At 38.4% G+C, this 19,629-nt stretch overlaps 1 protein-coding gene across 1 annotated transcript; it reads left to right on the forward strand.

Moving 5' to 3' along the window:
• The first annotated feature begins 1,029 nt into the window (after positions 1-1,029).
• Positions 1,030-19,564, forward strand: LOC148154202 (NACHT, LRR and PYD domains-containing protein 3-like). Its single transcript, XM_088015899.1, has 15 exons — positions 1,030-1,306; positions 3,763-5,572; positions 6,841-7,020; positions 7,804-7,977; positions 9,025-9,210; positions 10,667-10,840; positions 11,922-12,095; positions 12,300-12,485; positions 13,468-13,641; positions 13,994-14,167; positions 14,372-14,557; positions 14,732-14,905; positions 16,761-16,934; positions 17,435-17,590; positions 18,055-19,564. Exons 1-15 carry the CDS (start codon positions 1,231-1,233, stop codon positions 18,065-18,067), a joined length of 4,011 nt encoding a protein of 1,336 aa, XP_087872025.1. The 5' UTR covers positions 1,030-1,230; the 3' UTR covers positions 18,068-19,564.
• The last annotated feature ends 65 nt before the right edge of the window (positions 19,565-19,629 follow it).

A 19,629-nucleotide genomic window follows, 5' to 3' on the forward strand; every position in this document is an offset into this window, starting at 1 on the left:
ACTATTTGTTCATTATGCAGAATGAAAGTGAGCTCAAACAGGCTTTTACCATCTAAAACATATAGCCAGGGTTTTCCCCATTCTCTCCATACTGAGACTCTGATGCATGTTTTTATTTCCAGCTGTATTGACTATTGTAAATAATGTCCTGCTTTCTGGCCTCCCTAGCATCGTTCTGCACAGCCTTCAGCTGTTGCAAAGCTCTGTGCTAACCAAGGCCAGAAGTCATTAAGACCAGGGTAAGGACCTGACTTTTTAACTGTATTTCAGAAACTGGATCATTTCCCCTTAATGTGTGCATTTCCCATAAAGTTGTGTTTATCCATGTGGGGTGGGTTATTGCTTTATGGGGGTTTGTTCTTATTCATCTGTACAGCAGTTTGAGCTGCTTTTAGTATGAAAAGTGCTTTATAGATTTGATTAAGATAACAAGCATCAATACTTAATACTTGTTCCTCATGATAGATTAATGTTTATATCACTGATTTAACAAAGTATATATTTTTATAGTCAGTTTACATACTAACATAATACGATTTTCATAGTTATATGGATATGTTTTCCTGGCGGTGTGTGTGTATGTTTAAATTAGTATTTTTCATGGATAATCTGGTATTTTTCATTCCAACTTCATAAGAGCAAAGTGAATTATTTATGGAAAAAACACATGCTTATGAAACACAATGAATCCTTTATGTTTTCCAGATAAAAGATGGCGCAGCAGCAGGAAGTGGATTTTGGTAAGTTATCAAAAGCAGAAATGAATCATCTTAAAGGAATGTTAGAAGGTGTCTATTTTGTTATTCTTCACAAAATAGAAGAAAGTGATGATTCATGCAGACAGAATCAGTGGTCATCACTCAGATATGAGGCAGAAACACAATAAGTTTAGACCTGAGGAGCTGATCAACAGACTCTGAGGGGAATCTCTGGATGGAGCAACATGAATAGTTGATCTTCATCATGTTTCTCTCTGAGACGTCAGTTTGAATAAATCCTGCCTCTCTTTGATTTCTGCCTGCAGAGAAAAAACTTCTTAAGGTTCGCTCTGAGTTTGTGGAGAGAGTTTCTGAGGAAATCCTGAAACAGCTCCTCGATGGCCTTCTATCAGATGGCGTCTTTAATCCTTCAGAGAAGGAGGAAATTCTTCAGAAAACCCAAACCAGAGCAGACGAGGCCCGTGCCACCATAGATGCTGTGACGAGGAAAGGCAAGAGAGCCAGTGACATTATGATCCAACGTCTTCGGCTCATAGATCCGACCCTGTCCAACCAGCTGGGTTTGTCCTCTTTGTCTCCTGCTACAGGTGAGAGACACAGTTTACAGCCTCTACTGTCTGATTGAAGTTTCTGACCCCTCCTCTGAAATCGAACAGATCCCGTTTCACAAAACTGATCTTTAAGTTTTGTTGCCATGTTGTGGTGCTCAGCATGTTCCTCAGAGCAGGGCGACATGTATCTATACATCAGGCTGAGACATGAAGCCAACAGATGTTTATCATCCAGATCTCCTCATTAATGTCCAGCACCACTTCATCTAACTGATGTTATCTACTGGTTGTCCTCCTGATATCAGTTATAATGACCAAGGAATCAGAACCTGCAGCGATCTAGGATCTATTTCACCATCACTCCACAAAAACGTGAAGATATTATCCATCCATTTTCTTCCACTAATCCGGGGTCAGGTTGCGGGGGATTATCATATATTATTAAACCAGATAAAACAGTTCAGGCTTCTTTTGAAGGAATTGGTAAAATAAAGAGAACTTTCCTGACAGAGAAAACCACAGATCAGTCCTGCTGCTCTTCATCAGAATACAACTTTAATGACTGGAGGTCACTTTCTACCTGAACTTTAACCTTGTGGAGGCAACATGAGGGTCTGAGTTAGCATGAAGACAGAGCAGAACAAAGCAACCTGAACTCAGACCGGATGAGCTGGAAAAACTGAATGTTGATTGAAGAGAGGGCAGACCACAGAAACGTCGAGTGTTGATTTTAATGATATCAGGGTCAGATCCTGTCTGGTTCAACCCCCAGATAAATGCTCACAGTCTCTCCAAACAGTGCATCGATCAGTCAGTGCAGACATGATTTATACTACAGATAACATGGAAACATTTCATTAATTACACTGATCTGTTTACTGAGATGGAGGGAGTTTCAGACATTCCCAATCTGGAGACATGAAGTCGTCTCTAATTCAGATTCATCTTCATCCTGAATGTCAGTCTGTCCTGCTCTGTTATTCCAAATTGTTCATATAAACACATTTATTCAGATAGTTTGAGCCACATGAGGCTCTGCATCAGAGTGAGTCCATATCAATTTAGAATGAAGTCAGTCTTGGTCAAATGGACACTTAACCAATAGGCTTTGAGATTCAGTACATTTCATTGAAGTTAATTTATATTAAATTAATCTGATATTATTCACCTGTCCCAATGGACACTGGACGTTGTGAACTGGTACCAGCATGGCCACCAACTGACCTGTCCAGGTGGTGCTTGGTTCAGTTCAGTGAACAAACTGAATCAGATCACTTAATGAACTGATTTGTTCCTTTCTGAGTTCAGTTCAGTTGAGGACTGCAGACTTCCGATTCCTTCCCTGGAAACAAACTCACAGCTCAGATGGCTGCACTGATTTGTGACACTTACTTTAATACTATAATGGCATTTATAGTATTAAAGCCCAACTGTACGGACATGTTAATTCATGGCTGTTTTCATATTTATTGTGCTTTTCATATTACTCTTGATGTTTGCAGTTTGTTTTAGCCCAACGCAAAGCTCAATGTCATTCACAGCAAATATATTACCTTGACAGTAATGAAGACATAGTGGGACAGATCATTCTGGAAATGCACAGGGAAAGTCTGACTGAAACTAACTGGATGTCAGACAACATCTGGGGTTTATTATGCATCTCTGCTTATTTCCAAGCCCAAATAAGCAACTTCACGTTCAAACAAACCCAAAAAACAGCAACCATGCGACTCATTAAATTTACAAGTAAATTTAGAAAAAAACAAGCCTAAAGTCCCTTATAATAATCGGATTTGGCGACAAAATCTCAAAGTATTTCCTGTTTTTCCAGTAACAACTTGTACATCTCCCTCCATCTATTGTCTGTTTGTGTCGCTGCTGCTATCTGTAGCATAGAAACGGCAGTCGCTCCCCAAGATGCACAAAGGAATTAAAAATAAATTGCAAAAGAAAAAAGTGACACACAGTGATTTGGATTATAGTAACTTTAATTTGATTACTGGATTTAAAGTAGTGACGCGTTAGATTACTCGTTACTGAAAAAGTAGTGTTGTGGCTGGAAGGAGTTTGCACTTAGCACTTAGCCTACGTCATCTACCCAGAATGCATTGCAGCACAAAAATCGTGCCGACTTCTGAGCGACAGTATTTTGTTTAAATTTATCAAAACTAAGCAGCCTACAATATTTTTACTAATATTTTTACATCTGACATAAATGTTTCTCAGTCTGTTGTGGCAACTAAACGTCTTATCTGTCACCTCAGTGAACTCAAATCTGAGTTTTCAGAGAATTACAAATTAAATCTCAAAATTTCTCAAAGACTGAAGTTGGAATGACTTTCATTTTTAGATAAGGGTAATTATTTTTATTAAATAATTTTTTCATGATTGTGAAATTTTAAATACAAATCTGTTCTGAGAACATCAAAAATAATTGTATTCCTGAAGTTTAGCTAAAGTGTGCGCTGTTGTGCATTTCTCTGTTGTTTCAGATATTGTTGGTCAGTGTAATCTCAAAACATCTCTGAAGATGAAGTTCCAAAGTCTCTGTGAAGGCCTCACTGAACATGGAAATAACATCCTTCTGCACCAGATCTACACAGAGCTCCACATCACAGAGGGGTTAACCACAGAGGTCAACCAGGAACATGAGGTCAGACAGATTGAAACAGCGTCCAGGAAACAGGAAACAACAATCAGACGAGAAAATCTGTTTAAAGTCCCACTTGGAAGTGATCAACTAATAAGAACAGTGATGACCATGGGAGTGGCTGGCATTGGGAAAACAGTTTTAATACAGAAGTTCATTCTGGACTGGGCTGAAGGGAAATCCAACCAGAACATCCATTTCATATTTCCATTCACTTTTAGAGAGCTGAATCCATTGAAAAAAGAAAAGTTCAGCTTATTAGGACTGATTCATAAATTCTTTTCTGAAACCAAAGAAATCAGCAGCTTAGAAGCGTTTCGGATTCTCTTCATCTTTGATGGCCTGGATGAGAGTCGACTTCCACTGGACTTCCACAACCAGGAGATCCTGACTGATGCTACAGAGTCCAGCTCAGTGGATGTTCTGCTGACAAACCTCATCAGGGGGAAACTGCTTCCCTCTGCTCTCCTCTGGATAACCACACGACCTGCAGCAGCCAATCAGATCCCTGCTGCATTCACTGACATGGTAGCAGAGGTCAGAGGGTTCACTGACCTCCAGAAGGAGGAGTACTTCAGGAAAAGATTCAGAGATGAAGAGCAGGCCAACAAGATCATCTCCCACATCAAGAAGTCAAAAAGTCTCCACATCATGTGCCACATCCCAGTCTTCTGCTGGATCACTGCTAAAGTTCTGGAGGATGTGATGATGACCAGAGAGGGAGAAGAGCTGCCCAGAACCCTGACTGAGATGTACGTAGAGTTCCTTCTGGTTCAACTCAAAATGAAAAAGGAAAAGTATGACGAAGGAAAAAAGATTGAATCTATCTGGAGTTCAAAGAACAGGAAGCTGATTGAGTCTCTAGGAAAACTGGCTTTCAAGCAGCTGCTGAAGGGACACCTGGTTTTCTATGAATCAGACCTCAGACAGTGTGGCATCAACTTCAAAGATGCTGCGTTGTTCTCGGGCGTTTTCACCGAGATGTTTAAAAAGGAGAAAGGGGTTCACAACATCGCCGTCTACTCTTTTGTTCATCTGAGCATCCAGGAGTTTCTGGCTGCAGTCTACATGCGCCACTGCTTCAACACCTGGAGGAAAACAAGACTGATCAAGAAAATTTTGGAAAATTATTATTTTTCCTTGTCTTTGGATGAGTTCATGAAGAAAGTCATGGAGAAAGCCCTCTGCAGTAGAAATGGCCACCTGGACCTGTTTGTCCGCTTCCTTCATGGTCTCACTGTGGAGTCCAACCACAGACTCTTAGGAGGCCTGCTGGGTCGGACAGAGAGCAGTCCAGAAACCATCCAGAGAATCATCACCAACCTGAAGGAGATGAACACTGATGTCATCACTCCTGACAGAAGCATCAGCATCTTCTGTGGTTCGAAGAAGATGAACACTTATGAAATCTCTCCTGACAGAAGCATCAACATCTTCAACTGTCTGGTGGAGATGAACGACGTCTCGTTTCATCAGGAGATAAAAAAGCTGCTGGATTCTCAGAAGGAGCTCTCGGAGACGGACTGCTCAGCTCTGGCCGACGTGCTGCAGATGACAGAGGTTCTGGATGAGTTGGACCTGGAGAAGTACAACACATCAGATGATGGACGACTGAGACTGGTTCCAGCTGTGAGGAACTGCAGGAAGGCTCGGTGAGTCCAGATGTTTTCATTGTGTGGATGCTGATTCAGCATTATTGTCCTCCCGTTATTTCAACCATTCAAACATTTAAACATTCAGCTCACCCAGAGCATATGCAGCTTTTGGTTTTTAGACATTTAACATCCACATTTTGTTTTTATCAGTTTTCAAATAAAAATTAATAGAAAACCTTGAACTCCAGAAAATCTCTGTTTTCTTTGAAAGATCCAATCAGCCAGAGACCAATTTTAACCTTAAACTCCTCTTCACTCATTGGAAGTGAATGGGCCACCATTCCATACTTCGCATTTTAAAATAATTGGCTCTTTTTATCAAATAATTGTTTACATTTAATGAAAACTTGGATGATTGGAATAAACCCCCTGTTGCCAGGGAAACTAGTTGGAAACTTTGTGAACCAACTTTTCCTCCTCCCACTAGTTTCCTCTGAGTTTGTAAATGAGACCAAAGTGTGCTGATTGTTGTCTGGTTCCAGAAAAAGCCATAGTTTCTGTCAGATCCTCCCAAAGCTCTGAGAACTCTGCTTCCAGAGCTGGAACCATTTTCCTCATCAACTCTTCATCTGCAGCCTTTGTTGAGGTTGTTAGCTGTCCTCCATGAAGACCTGCAGAGACATGAGCTTCAACTCTTTTGGCATCCCAGTCTCTTCTAGTTACTGGGAGAACTTTCTCTGCTTCACCATGAAAGACGCTGCTGAACCCAAACGCTTCGTCTCCTCCAGGGGTTTTGGTCCTCAGCTCTTTAGTAGTTTAGCAAAAATTTCCTCTGACATCCAAACCTTTTGTTCCTCTGAAGCAATGGACAGACCACTGCAGAGACAGACTGTTCCTCTCAGATCAACAGTCTGAGAGGGCAGTCCAGACCTGAATGACCAGAAAGACCGGTTCTGCTGCAGGACGACCAGAACAATTTGAAGCTTTTAGCTGACGCAGGTTGACGACTGTCCAGAGACGAATCTGGGAGCATCATGTGTCTGTTATGCTCCCAGTTTCCTCTGTGGCAGCATTTAATGACTTGCTGGTGGGATCCATGTTTATGTAGAATACACTACTATTATTAATTATGATGATTAATCTAGATGCTGCAGCAGATATCGGCTAAACAAACCCAGAGTTTAATCAGGAACTGCACAGATTCTCTGATGGGTCAAATTCAGTAAACTGAAGATCAGATGTTGATCAGATGATGACATCACTGTTACCACATTTTAGTCCAGATTGATTAATCAGAACTGGTTTTATTTCTTCTCCAATCACAGACTTCGTGGCTGTACGCTCCAAAGGAATGAATGTGAAGTTGTGGCCTCGGCTCTGAAATCCAACCCAGATCTGAAAGAACTGGAAATAGGTGAAATCTTGATAGAGGGAGGTGGAGACTCTGATATGAAGCCTCTGTGCGAGATCCTGGAGAGTTCAGTCAGTAAAGTGAAGAATCTGAGGTTTGTTTTTTCTCTTTATCCATTAAGGTATTCACTGATAAATTATTTCTTAAATAATTGTATTCTAATAGATTTCCTTTTACACCTGTTTGTCAGAATAAAATCTCAAAAGCATTCCACTTTATAAATGAATTATTTTCTTATTTCAGGCTTTGACATTATTGAACTTTATTTTTCAGGTCTTCTTCACATTAAAATGTTTTTGACTGATGAACTAAATGAGAAAATATGTCAAATAATAATGAATGATGGAGATGTTTCAGTTTGGTTTGGTAAAGATTCAGATTGTTTTATTTCTCATTTCTGATTCATCTTTACATCCATTGAAATGACTGAGTGTAGAAAAGCAAATCTGTATGAAATGAAAGGTGAGGTTTACAGCAGCAGGTTCCTGAAGCTGTGTTGGATAACAGAATAACTTCTAAATCTTATATAAAATATTCATTTCTTTCTTAGTGTATCAGAAAAACATCATGTTTAAGTTTTATCTCATATTAGTTTCCAATATCAGAACTCAGTGACTACAGAATAACTTAAATCTGAAATAAAACCTGTATTTTTCTCATTGTCCTTCTATAGATGATCTGTGCTGGGCGGTCAGTTGCATCAGCCAATCATCATTCAGTATTCATGACATCAAAGAACTCTGCTCTGATGTGATTGGAGGATTGTAGCTCCAGTCTTTTCCAGCATCACATCGATTTAATTAAATAAATGTTCTACATTTTATTATTTAAATATTCATATTTGAGTTTTAACTTGCATCTTTTATTCCTTATTCAGTTTGTGGGACTGCAGTTTGTCGAAGACCACCTGGACTTCTCTGTTCTCATCTCTGAAGCTCAACCCATCCAATTGGACAGGACTGAAGCCGAAAAGATCCAGCCTGGAAGGTTCTGGAGTGAAGGAGCTCTGTGGATTCCTAAAGAATCAACTCCATAAAATACAACTGTTAAGGTCAGAAACCATGTTGTAGTGTGAATAAAATAAAACTGGAAGGAAACTAACAGGAGATAAACTAAAGAGGAAACAGCAATAAACAGAAAGGCAACAACTGATCTAAGAAAACTAAACAGAAACACACAAAATCATAAACAAAAATTAATTAAATACAAAGGAACATATTTATATGGAAAGACATTTTGAGCAATAATTAATACAGGTGAATGGACAGCATATGGCAAGAACCAAGATTTCTTTTTATCCATTATAATGTAAGATAATATTGTTGGTTTGTTGAAACCACAACTAATCCTGTAATATATTTTACAGATCATAATAGCAATATTGGACTAATCACCTTTCAATGAGATTTTCTTTTATCCTTATTTTTAATGTTATTTTTCATGTCAGAGTTAATTCCATGAGACTTTTGACTCCATGACACTTTGAATTAGACTCGTTTCGATTTGATCAAGAATCAGATTTTTTTCTTTGTAATTTTTGATAGTAAAACATTGATCAACAGACAAGTTCATATAAAAAATCATCCATGTTTCTGTCCCATCTTTCTTTGATATTTAAAGAAAGGTGGGTGGCCATCATACTTTCTGCCTTAATATAAGGTTTTGCACGGTTTTTCCATGAATGTTAATATCTCCTTGCGAAATAGACATTTTTTATCTTTTTCTTTAGTATAGAAAGGCACAAAAAACCTATAATATAAACAGAAACTTTCCGTAAGTAGGAAATAAATAAAAATACAGCCAAACTATTTGGACTATTTCTGAGTTATTATCGCAGGGTAATCAGTCATCTGACAGTTTTGATTGTGTCTCTGTTGTGCTGGTTGTCTGAAAGGTTTAAAGTTTTCATGTGCAGTTCCTTCTCAACCTTAACGGACATAAACATGCAGTGAATAAATCGAGTTTCAGTTTTTTTGCACCAAAGAGTAAATAATTAAACTGAAGATCAGATGTTGATAAGATGATGACATCACTGTTTAGTCTGTTTATGATCCAGATTGATTCATCAGAACTGATTTTATTTCTTCTCTAATCACAGACTTGGTGGCTGTACGCTCCAGAAAACTGAATGTGAAGTTGTGGCCTCGGCTCTGAAATCCAACCCAGATCTGACCGAACTGGAAATAAGTGAGATTAAACTGGGAGGTGAAACCATTGGAGACTCTGATATCAAGCCTCTGTGTGAGATCCTGGAGAGTTCAATCAGTAAAGTGAAGAAACTGAGGTTTGTTTTCTCTATTTATCCAATAAAATCAGTCACTGATATGCTAAGACTTTGTTTAATAATTTTATTCTTTTAAAATAACCTCTTTAAATGTCAGAATAACATCTCCAAACTTTTTACATTACAAATAAATTATTTTCTTATTTCGGGCTTTGACATTATTGAATTTATTTTTCAGTTTTTTCACTTTAGAATGTTTTTGACTGAACTAAAATTAAGTTGTTATCCCCCCAGGTCTAGTGGTCCAGGGGCAGCAACATAAAATGTGTCCAGAGCAAAGTGTAAAGTAAAATGATCTATTACAAAATAAAGTTTCACAAAACAATACAACTTAATCTAATTAATGCAAAACAAAAGGGATTAACAAACTCAAGAATGTCAGGTGCAAATTAAAGTTCCAAAATGTCCAAGTCAGTTCAAAGTAAACTCAAAATAACCCAAAAGGGGGAAAAAGAACACACAAAGGGAATGCTAAGGGGAGCACCAAGCCTCCCAAACACGAGCTTCTAGCTTGTGAAATTAAACTTGAGCAAGGTAAAATGGCTAGACTGAACAAGCAGAAACAAAACAGTTCAACACCGCCACAGTCAAAACAAACCTGCTAAGGCAGTTGCTAACACCTAACAAGGGGAACAGCTGCCCCACTAGAGGAATGGATTCAGGAGCCTTTATAGGGTGCAGGTGGGCCTCATCAACATCTGATTGGCTTGGCAATCCTCTGCTGGTCCAATGGTGTAACTGCTCCCCAGCAGCCTTCAGGCAGCCAATCAGGGAGGGAGATGTGCTCCCACAGCTGATCCTACATAACAAAAAGGGAGCCTGCACAGCCTCAAGAGGCCAGGGGCTGTAACATAAGTAAAATAGTTCAAATGATGATAATTAATGATGGAGATGTTTCTGTTTGGTTTGGTAAAGATTCTTCCCTCATTTGTGAACAAGATCCCCAGATATTTAAACTCCTCCACTTGAGGTAGGACGGTCCCCCTGACCCGGAGAAGTCTTGATTCTGTATTTTATTTAAATTGAGTTTTGTTTTAAATTAAAATCCAATAAAAAACAATCACAGAGTAACTTTTAAATCTGATATAAAATATAAATTTCTTTCATAGTCTATCAGCCAAACATCATGTTTAAACTTTACCTCATTAGTATCCAATAACAGAACTCAATGACTACAGAATAACTTAAATCTGAAAAAAAAACTAAATTTTTCTCATTGTCCATCTATAGATGATCTGTGCTGGGCGGTCAGTTGCATCAGCCAGTCATCATTCAGTATTCATGACATCAAAGAACTCTGCTCTGATGTGATTGGAGGATTGTAGCTCCAGTCTTTCCCAGCATTATTTTGGTTTAATTAAATAAATGTTCTACTTTTTTATTATTTATTTGTTCATATTTCAGTTTTAACCTGCATCCTGTTGGCTTTAGCTCACATCTTTTATTCTTTATTCAGATTGGATTTCTGCAGTTTCTCAGAAACCAGCTGGGCGTCTCTGTTCTCTGCTCTGCAGTCCAACCCGTCCCATCTGACAGAACTGAACCTGGGCGGGACAAACCTGGATAGTGTTGGAGTGAAGGAGCTCTGTGGTTTTCTACAGAACTGTCTCTGCAAAATACAACAATTAGGGTAAGAAACTATTTTTTAGTGTGGAAAAAAAATAGAAACATGAAGGAGACTAATAACAGGAGAGAAACTAAATAAGCAATAATAAACCAAGAAAATCTAAAACTGATCTAAGAAAACTAAACAGAAATGCAAAAATATTCTATATAAACAGATAAAAAAACTAAATACGAAGGAACATAATATGGAAAGACATTTTGAGCCATATTTAATACAGGTGACTGAACTAAGATTGCATTTTTTCAATTATAATGTAAGATAAGATTGTTTGTTTAGACCACAACTAATACTGTAATCTGTAATCTGGTCTGTAAAATATATTAGTAATAAAGGACTTATCACTACTTATGTTTTCTTAATGAGATTTTATTTTATCTTTATTTTTAATGTCAATGTTGTTTCCATGAGGCCTTTGACTCCATGACACTTTGAATTAGATTTGTTTCGATTTCATTAAGAACCAGATTTGTCATCTTTCTACAGTATAACTATTGATCTACAAATTAATGCTCAAGTTTATATAAAAATATCATGCATGTTTCTGTCCCATATTTATGGCATTAAGAGGAGAACAGGCCTTCATGTTTTACATCTAAAGCTCTGATTTACATTCATGCTATGTGGTGAAATTTTATAGATGATACTCTGACATCCCATTTTCCTGAAGTTAGCCCAGAGCTACAGCCGAAGAAACTGACACTGAAGAGAAGAAGAGTTATGACTGATGTAGTTTTTTATCAATTTTATATGTTACAGACCACAGCTTTATAAAGCTTTTAAAAAGCAATAAAAAGACAATGACAAACAAATAACTTCTAAATCTGAAATAAAAACTACATTTCTCTGAGTGTTCATCTTGTCACACAGATGATCTGTGCTGGGCTGTCAGTTGTATCAGCCAATCATCATTCAGTATTAATGACATCAAAGAACTCTGCTCTGATTGGAGGATTGTAGCTTTAGTACTTTCCAGCATGGTATCAGTTTAAATAAGCAAATTTTCTAAATTTGTATTATTTGTTCATATTTCAGTTTTAACCTGCATCCTGTTGGCTTCAGCTCACATCTTTTATTCTTTATTCAGATTGGATTTCTGCAGTTTCTCAGAAACCAGCTGGGCGTCTCTGTTCTCAGCTCTGCAGTCCAACCCGACCCATCTGACAGAACTGAACCTGAGTGGGACAAACCTGGGAGGATCTGGAGTGAAGGAGCTCTGTGGTTTCCTACAGACTCCTGGCTGCAAAGTTCAATGGCTAAGGTCAGAAACCATGTTTTAGTGTGAATTAAATAAAATGTGAAGGAAACTAACATCTGAGAAACTAAAGAGAAAATGACAAACAGAAAATCTAAAACTGGTTTAAGAAAACTAAACTGAAATGTACAAAGATTAAATCAAAAACAAAGAGTTAATGAACTGATATGGATTTCATCAGAACTGATTTTATTTCTTCTCTAATCACAGACTTGGTGGCTGTACGCTCCAGAAGACTGAATGTGAAGTTGTGGCCTCGGCTCTGAAATCCAACAAAGATCTGAAAGAACTGGAAATAAGTGAGATTGAACTGGGAGGTGAAACCATTGGAGACTCTGATATCAAGCCTCTGTGTGAGATCCTGGAGAGTTCAATCAGTAAAGTGGAGAAACTGAGGTTTGTTTTCTCCATTTATCCAATAAAATCAGTCACTGATATGCTAAGGCTACATTTAATTAATCATTTTATTATTTGAAAATAACCTGTTTAAGTGTCAGAATAACATCTCCAAACTTTTTACATTACAAATAAATTATTTTCTTATTTCAGGCTTTGACATTATTGAATTTATTTTTCAGTTTTTTCACTTTAGAATGTTTTTGACTGAACTAAAATTAAGTAAAATAGTTCAAATGATGATAATTAATGATGGAGATGTTTCAGTTTGGTTTGGTAAAGATTCAGGTTGTTTTATTTCTCATTTCTGGTTCTCATCTTTGCATCCAGAATGAAATGTTGTTCCTCCAGAGTCGAGCCACAAACACTGACCAGTTCAAATCATCATTAATGAAACATCTAAGAAGAGACTGATTGTAGAAAAGCAAATCTAGATGAGCTGAATGACAGGGAGGTTTGCAGTAGCAGCAGCAGGTTCCTCACTTTGTCCTGAAGCTGTGGTTCTGTTGGGCCGGGTCAGAGAGGAACCGTCCTCTTCAGTCTGACAGCTGTCAGTCGGTTGGAGCCTCGTCTCTGTGATGAAGCTTCATCAAGTCGCGTCTCCTTAGGAAATAATGGCCTCCACTGGATTTCAGCAGCTTTAATGAGAACCGAAGGCCATTAATGAATAAACTGGGTGGTTCTGATCCAGTTACCAATTCGGGTCGCCCTCTGATGATCAGGAACCAGCAGAAATAGCTCACCTCCTCCAGGCTGCTGCTCATAGAAAACTTTGAGTTCCTTATTTGCTAAAATGTTCTGGTTCTCCTGGTTTGGACTCTATAAACAAGTTTGACTGGATCAGATGTTAGAATCAATTCATCATGTTTCTTTTACATTCAGGGAAATTAATTTTCTACAATATTTATTATTTATTTGTGTGTATTTGAGTTTTAACCTGCATCCTGTTGGCTTCAGCTCACATCTTTTATTCTTCATTCAGAGTGAGGAGGTGCAGTTTGTCAGAAACCAGCTGGGCGTCTCTGTTCTCAGCTCTGACGTCCAACCCGTCCCACCTGACAGGACTGGACCTGAGCAGCACCAACCTGGAAGGCTCTGGAGTGAAGGAGCTCTGTGGATTTCTACAAAATCATTTGTGCGAATTACAAAATATAAGGTCAGAAACCATCTTTTAGGTGAAAATACAATTAAACTTGAAGGAAACTAATAACAGGAGAGAAACTAGAGAGAAAAAAAGACAGAAAATCTAAAATTGGCTTAAGGGTAAACATTGTTATCTGTAGATGATCTGTGCTGGGCGGTCAGTTGCATCAGCCAATCATCATTCAGTATTCATGACATCAAAGAACTCTGCTCTGATGTGATTGGAGGATTGTAGCTCCAGTCTTTTCCAGCATTAGTTTGATTTAATTGAATAAATGTTCTACTTTTTATTATTTATTTGTTCATATCTTAGTTTTAACCTGCATCCTGTTGGCTTCAGCTCACATCTTTTATTCTTTATTCAGATTGGATTTCTGCAGTTTGTCAGAAACCAGCTGGGCGTCTCTGTTCTCAGCTCTGCAGTCCAACCCGACCCATCTGACAGAACTGAACCTGAGTGGGACAAACCTGGGAGGATCTGGAGTGAAGGAGCTCTGTGGTTTCCTACAGACTCCTGGCTGCAAAGTTCAATGGCTAAGGTCAGAAACCATGTTTTAGTGTGAATTAAATAAAATGTGAAGGAAACTAACATCTGAGAAACTAAAGAGAAAATGACAAACAGAAAATCTAAAACTGGTTTAAGAAAACTAAACTGAAATGTACAAAGATTAAATCAAAAACAAAGAGTTAATGAACTGATATGGATTTCATCAGAACTGATTTTATTTCTTCTCTAATCACAGACTTGATGGCTGTACGCTCCAGAAGACTGAATGTGAAGTTGTGGCCTCGGCTCTGAAATCCAACAAAGATCTGAAAGAACTGGAAATAAGTGAGATTGAACTGGGAGGTGAAACCATTGGAGACTCTGATATCAAGCCTCTGTGTGAGATCCTGGAGAGTTCAATCAGTAAAGTGGAGAAACTGAGGTTTGTTTTCTCTATTTATCCAATAAAATCAGTCACTGATATTCTATGGCTTCGTTGAATTCTTTTACATTCAGGGAAATTAATTTTCTACAATATTTATTATTTATTTGTGTGTATTTGAGTTTTAACCTGCATCCTGTTGGCTTCAGCTCACATCTTTTATTCTTCATTCAGAGTGAGGAGGTGCAGTTTGTCAGAAACCAGCTGGGCGTCTCTGTTCTCAGCTCTGACGTCCAACCCGTCCCACCTGACAGGACTGGACCTGAGCAGCACCAACCTGGAAGGCTCTGGAGTGAAGGAGCTCTGTGGATTTCTACAAAATCATTTGTGCAAATTACAAAATATAAGGTCAGAAACCATCTTTTAGGTGAAAATACAATTAAATTTGAAGGAAACTAATAACAGGAGAGAAACTAGAGAACATGTCATAGAAAATCTAAAATTGGCTTAAGAGAACTAAGCAGGAATGCACAAAGAACAAAATGGAAAAACAAAGAAACTAAATACAAAGGAACACACTGATGTGATGACATCTATTTATGATTTTTAACAAAACTATGAGCACCAGACACGAGTCATACTTGAGACAGTACTTTGGAGGACAAGCACAAACTACCATATTTTCCACACTATAAGGTGCACCTAAAAACCTTAAATTTCTTCAAAAGCCGACAGTGAGCCTTATATATGAACCAATATTGAGCCACAACAGGTCTAGCAACTACGGTAAGCAGCCACCGACTTCATTTTTGCCCGTAGAAGAAGAATGCTGGGATAGTTGTCAGAACGCTGATTTGTTAATAAAGTTTGACTGACCTATCTACCTACCGACCGTCTAGAATCAGGTCATCCGCAGGTCATTTAGCACCACGTTCTCCACCAACATGCTGTGCGCGAACGGAGAAGGATGACCATCGTCCGGCCCTGGAAGGCTCTCCTCGCCGACCGCAGTCAGAGTGTTTTGTTGACATTCCCTTTAATGCAGCTCCATCTAGTGGATGCATAACCTAACTCCAGCCTCTACTAATCTCTGCGTCTATTCTATGTGCCTTATAATCTGGTGCACCTTATAGTGTGGAAAATACGGTAATAAATGACAAAACAAGACACACAAACAAAAGCCCAGAAATTATTTCCATAAGTATGTGGATTCATGCAACACGAGACCAACCAAATACTGAGAACAAAGAGGGACAAACTTTCACAAGTCCATCATTTGTGCTTCAAACATCGTTTCTGATTGGTCTGATGTGAGATTCTGACTTTCTGATAAACTGAATTTTGGGTTTTCTCTACCCATCAGCCAAAATCATTAAAACGTAATAAAAGCTTGAAATCTTTTCCTCTGTCAGTGTTTCTCAACCTTGGTCCTCTCTGCCCTCCCTGTCCTGCATGTTTTCGGTATTTCCCTTCTGCCACACACCTGAATTGTATCTCTGGGTGATTAACAGGCTTCTATAGTACATGATGGTCATGCAATCATTTGAATCAGCTGTTCTGGAGTAGAGGCACATCTAAAACATGCAGAGCAGGGGGCGGTGACGACCAGGATTGAGAAACACTGATCTATGTGATGAATCTCTATAAAATGAGTGTTTGACTCATATTGTAATTATTGAGCGGAACCAGTGAAGTGGAACAGGAGCTGATCTTTGCAGACGTTGCCTATTCAGGTCTGTTGGTTTCACATGTGAGGCTCCTACTGTGGACGACCTTGAGAATGACCTTTAACCTCACCTGCCTCCTTAACTTGGAAAGCTCCCACCCCCATGTACCCTTCCTTATGCTGTGACGTCACAGTTTGGTTCTGAAAGTCCGTTTTAATTCCAGTCCAGAACTACTGAAGGCCCAACTGAAATATTCTAACATGTTATGATAAAATATTCTGGTTCTGCTGGTTTGGACTATTTAAACCAGTTTGACTGGATTAGATGTTAGGATCAGTTTATTATGTTTTACATTCAGGGAAATTAATTTTCTAAATTTTTTTAATGAAATAAAACCATTTCAAACAAATCAGTATAAAATCATACAGAAGAACAAGGAATGCAAAAGACATTTTTGTACCACAGTAATCTAAACATACTCGAAAAGGAGTAGGAGGAAGAAAGAAACTTAAAATACATTTTTATTTATTTGTTCATATTTCAGTTTTAACCTGTATCCTGTTGGCTTCAGCTCACATCTTTTATTCCTTATTCAGTTTGGTGATCTGCAGTTTGTCAGAGGCCAGCTGGGCGTCTCTGTTCTCAGCTCTGAAGTCCAACCCGACCCATCTGACAGAACTGGAGATGATCGACAGCAACCTGGGAGATTCTGGAGTGAAGGAGCTCTGTGGATTTCTACAGTCTGAAGGCTGCAGATTTGAGAAATTGACGTAAGATTTCAGTTAATTTGATATTTCTGTGAATAATTAGATATAACTGATTGATATGATTGATGCTTCAATGGTTTGATCAGAACCTGGAATGATTTTACTGACTAAAATCCTCCAACACAACATGACCCAGAACCAGGTTCTGGTTCTGTTTCAGCTCCTAAAGTCAGTCTGACATTAAATACTCTCCATGACTTTGTGTGTTTCTGGATGATGAACGATTAAAATACTTGAATTTCTCTGTAATAATCTCCATGTATTGATTTTTCCACCTGACTTGTTAGTTTTGCATGAAATTTGAATGATTTACTGCAGAAGCCGAGTTTGTAGTGATGGAGCTGCTGGTGGAGCTGACGGAGTTTAAAAGCTGAAGTCAGCAGGTCTTTACTGAAGCAGCAGCATGTTGGCTTTAATATTCATGATAATCTTTAACTGGTTCTGTTGGACTGGTTAACCTGCATCCTGCTGGCTTCAGCTCACATCTTTTATTCTTTATTCAGATTGATCCGCTGCAGTTTGTCAAAGATCAGCTGTGATTATCTGGCCTCAGTTCTGAAGTCCAACAGCCTCCATCTGACACAACTGAACCTGAGAAAGAACTACAGCCTGAAGGAGTCAGATGTTCAGCAGCTGAAGCATCTTGTAAAGACCGTAGAGTAAGTCAATATTTGGACTGAGTCCAGCTGTTGTCAGCAGTATTGAACTAAACCCAGTTAGCATTGAAGCAAAGATCCAGTGTTCCCAGTAAAGCTCAGTGGGATGAGAATGGTTCGGGCTTCCTGATTGGACACAGAGACGGCAATCAGCCAATCAGAGGAGCAGCAGCTTGCTGTGTTCCTGTGTTTGTGTTGATGTGAAGATGAGTGCTGTTGCTGTGTCCATGTCTCCAGGAAGTCCGGCGTCCAACCTGTCTAGAGACAGTGGTCCTCGTTCATCAAACTGTGGCAGCAGCAGATCTGATCTCAGGAAACAACTGATCAGGTTCATCTTGGTCACAGCTCTGAGATCAGTCTGACTCCAGCCTGGAAACTGTCTACTGGATGTGCTGCGTCACTGACTGCTGCTGGAGAGAGGCTGGAAACACTCACTGATCTGATCTCTCCATCCTTCTTCTCTGCAGGTGGAGGGACTGATCTCTGTAAAGTAGAGAATGGTCTTCATGTCCTGCTGATCCCCAGAGGTTGAAGCTGCAGCAGTTTGAGTCTAAAGAGACTCACTGGATCCTGAAAGACCTCAAAGATTTTCCTCCTGATTATTTTCTCATGTCTGTCATTTAGTGTCTGATATAGTTTGTCCCAATAAAGATCCAATTCAAACTGGACTCCATTTAGAGGCCTTGTGAAGTTATGATCTGAACTGGATTCAAGTGGAAAGATGGTCTTTTCCCTCCGATTCATCTTCATCCTGGAACCAGAAATGGTCCGAGATGGAAACATGGGAATCATTTTCAGTTCAGCTTTGAATCATGAAAGACTCAAACCTCTTTTCTGTGCTGCTTCTTCCTTCTGTTGACATGAAAATGTTCCTCAAAGCTCCATGGATAGAAACATGCTTTACTGGAAACTGCAGAGAAACTTCAGCTTCCATCACAGTCTGATGGTTTCAACAGAAACCAGTCTGTTTTTTTCAGATTGGTTCAGTCTGTTCCAAGCAGAAACACTGATCTTACAGCAGCTTTCAGGAACATCCTTCACTTTTATCTGAGAAAAAAAAAGATTTTACATGTTTCTATCTTTTTATAGTCATAAAAATATCAAAATGATGAAGTTTTGCATCATAGTCATTGATTCTCGGAGGTTTAATATTTCTCAGTTAATTTTTGTGGTTTACTTTTTTATCCATTTTTTGTTTTACTTTTTGTTTTCTAGTGAACTTTTGGACTCATTGTGTCACATCAGAGCTTTTTACTATGATTTTACTAATTTATTCAGACCTCAGAGAATCACTGATTGGTCCATGTTATTTTTTTCATATTTCTTATGTAATGTAGATTACTGGATGTAAAATGTTAATAATGTTCTTTGTGTTTTTCTATGCAGCTGTGTACATATTTAGTAACCACACCTTTATTTTACTCCTACATAATGTTTAGTTTTTTGTATTCAGATCAACAAAGAAATGAAATATCCCTCCATCCATGCATTTTCTAACACTGTTGTCATCTTAAATAATTTTCATGCTCACAGTTGCTACTCACTGTGGATTTTCTGTTTTTTTTAAATAATTTTCTATAAACCTAAGACAAGGGTCCATAAACGGGTCATATTTCTTGTGCATGCTAACTTGCATACAAGTCATATAAGTTTTTCCATATGTATAAATTTCATGCATCAACAAATGTGCTCAATGAAATGTCTGTTTAACCCTCGTATGTTGAAATGGGGTCCAACCGACGTAAAACTTGTATCATTTGCCATAGGCCTCTACGTTTGCCTCCGTCTTTGCACGGACAAGGGTTTAAACAGCTGACACTTAAGATTTGAATGTGTAGCTAGATAATTTGTTCAATTTGCTTTCCTGATGTGGAAAATTGTTTTTAAATCATTTCTTAATTTTTATCTATTTGTATTTTGTGATGCAGGACAGTGTTTTTAAGTTCTAAAAACTGTGAATAAATATTTTGAAACATTGTACAATCACTGTGATCAGTCCTTATGCATAATGCACTTAAATAAATGTTTAACTGATGTTAAGG

The sequence above is a fragment of the Poecilia mexicana genome, unplaced genomic scaffold (assembly GCF_051168715.1).
Source record: "Poecilia mexicana isolate PSO_F unplaced genomic scaffold, ASM5116871v1 scaffold_18, whole genome shotgun sequence".
Lineage (NCBI taxonomy): Eukaryota > Metazoa > Chordata > Actinopteri > Cyprinodontiformes > Poeciliidae > Poecilia > Poecilia mexicana.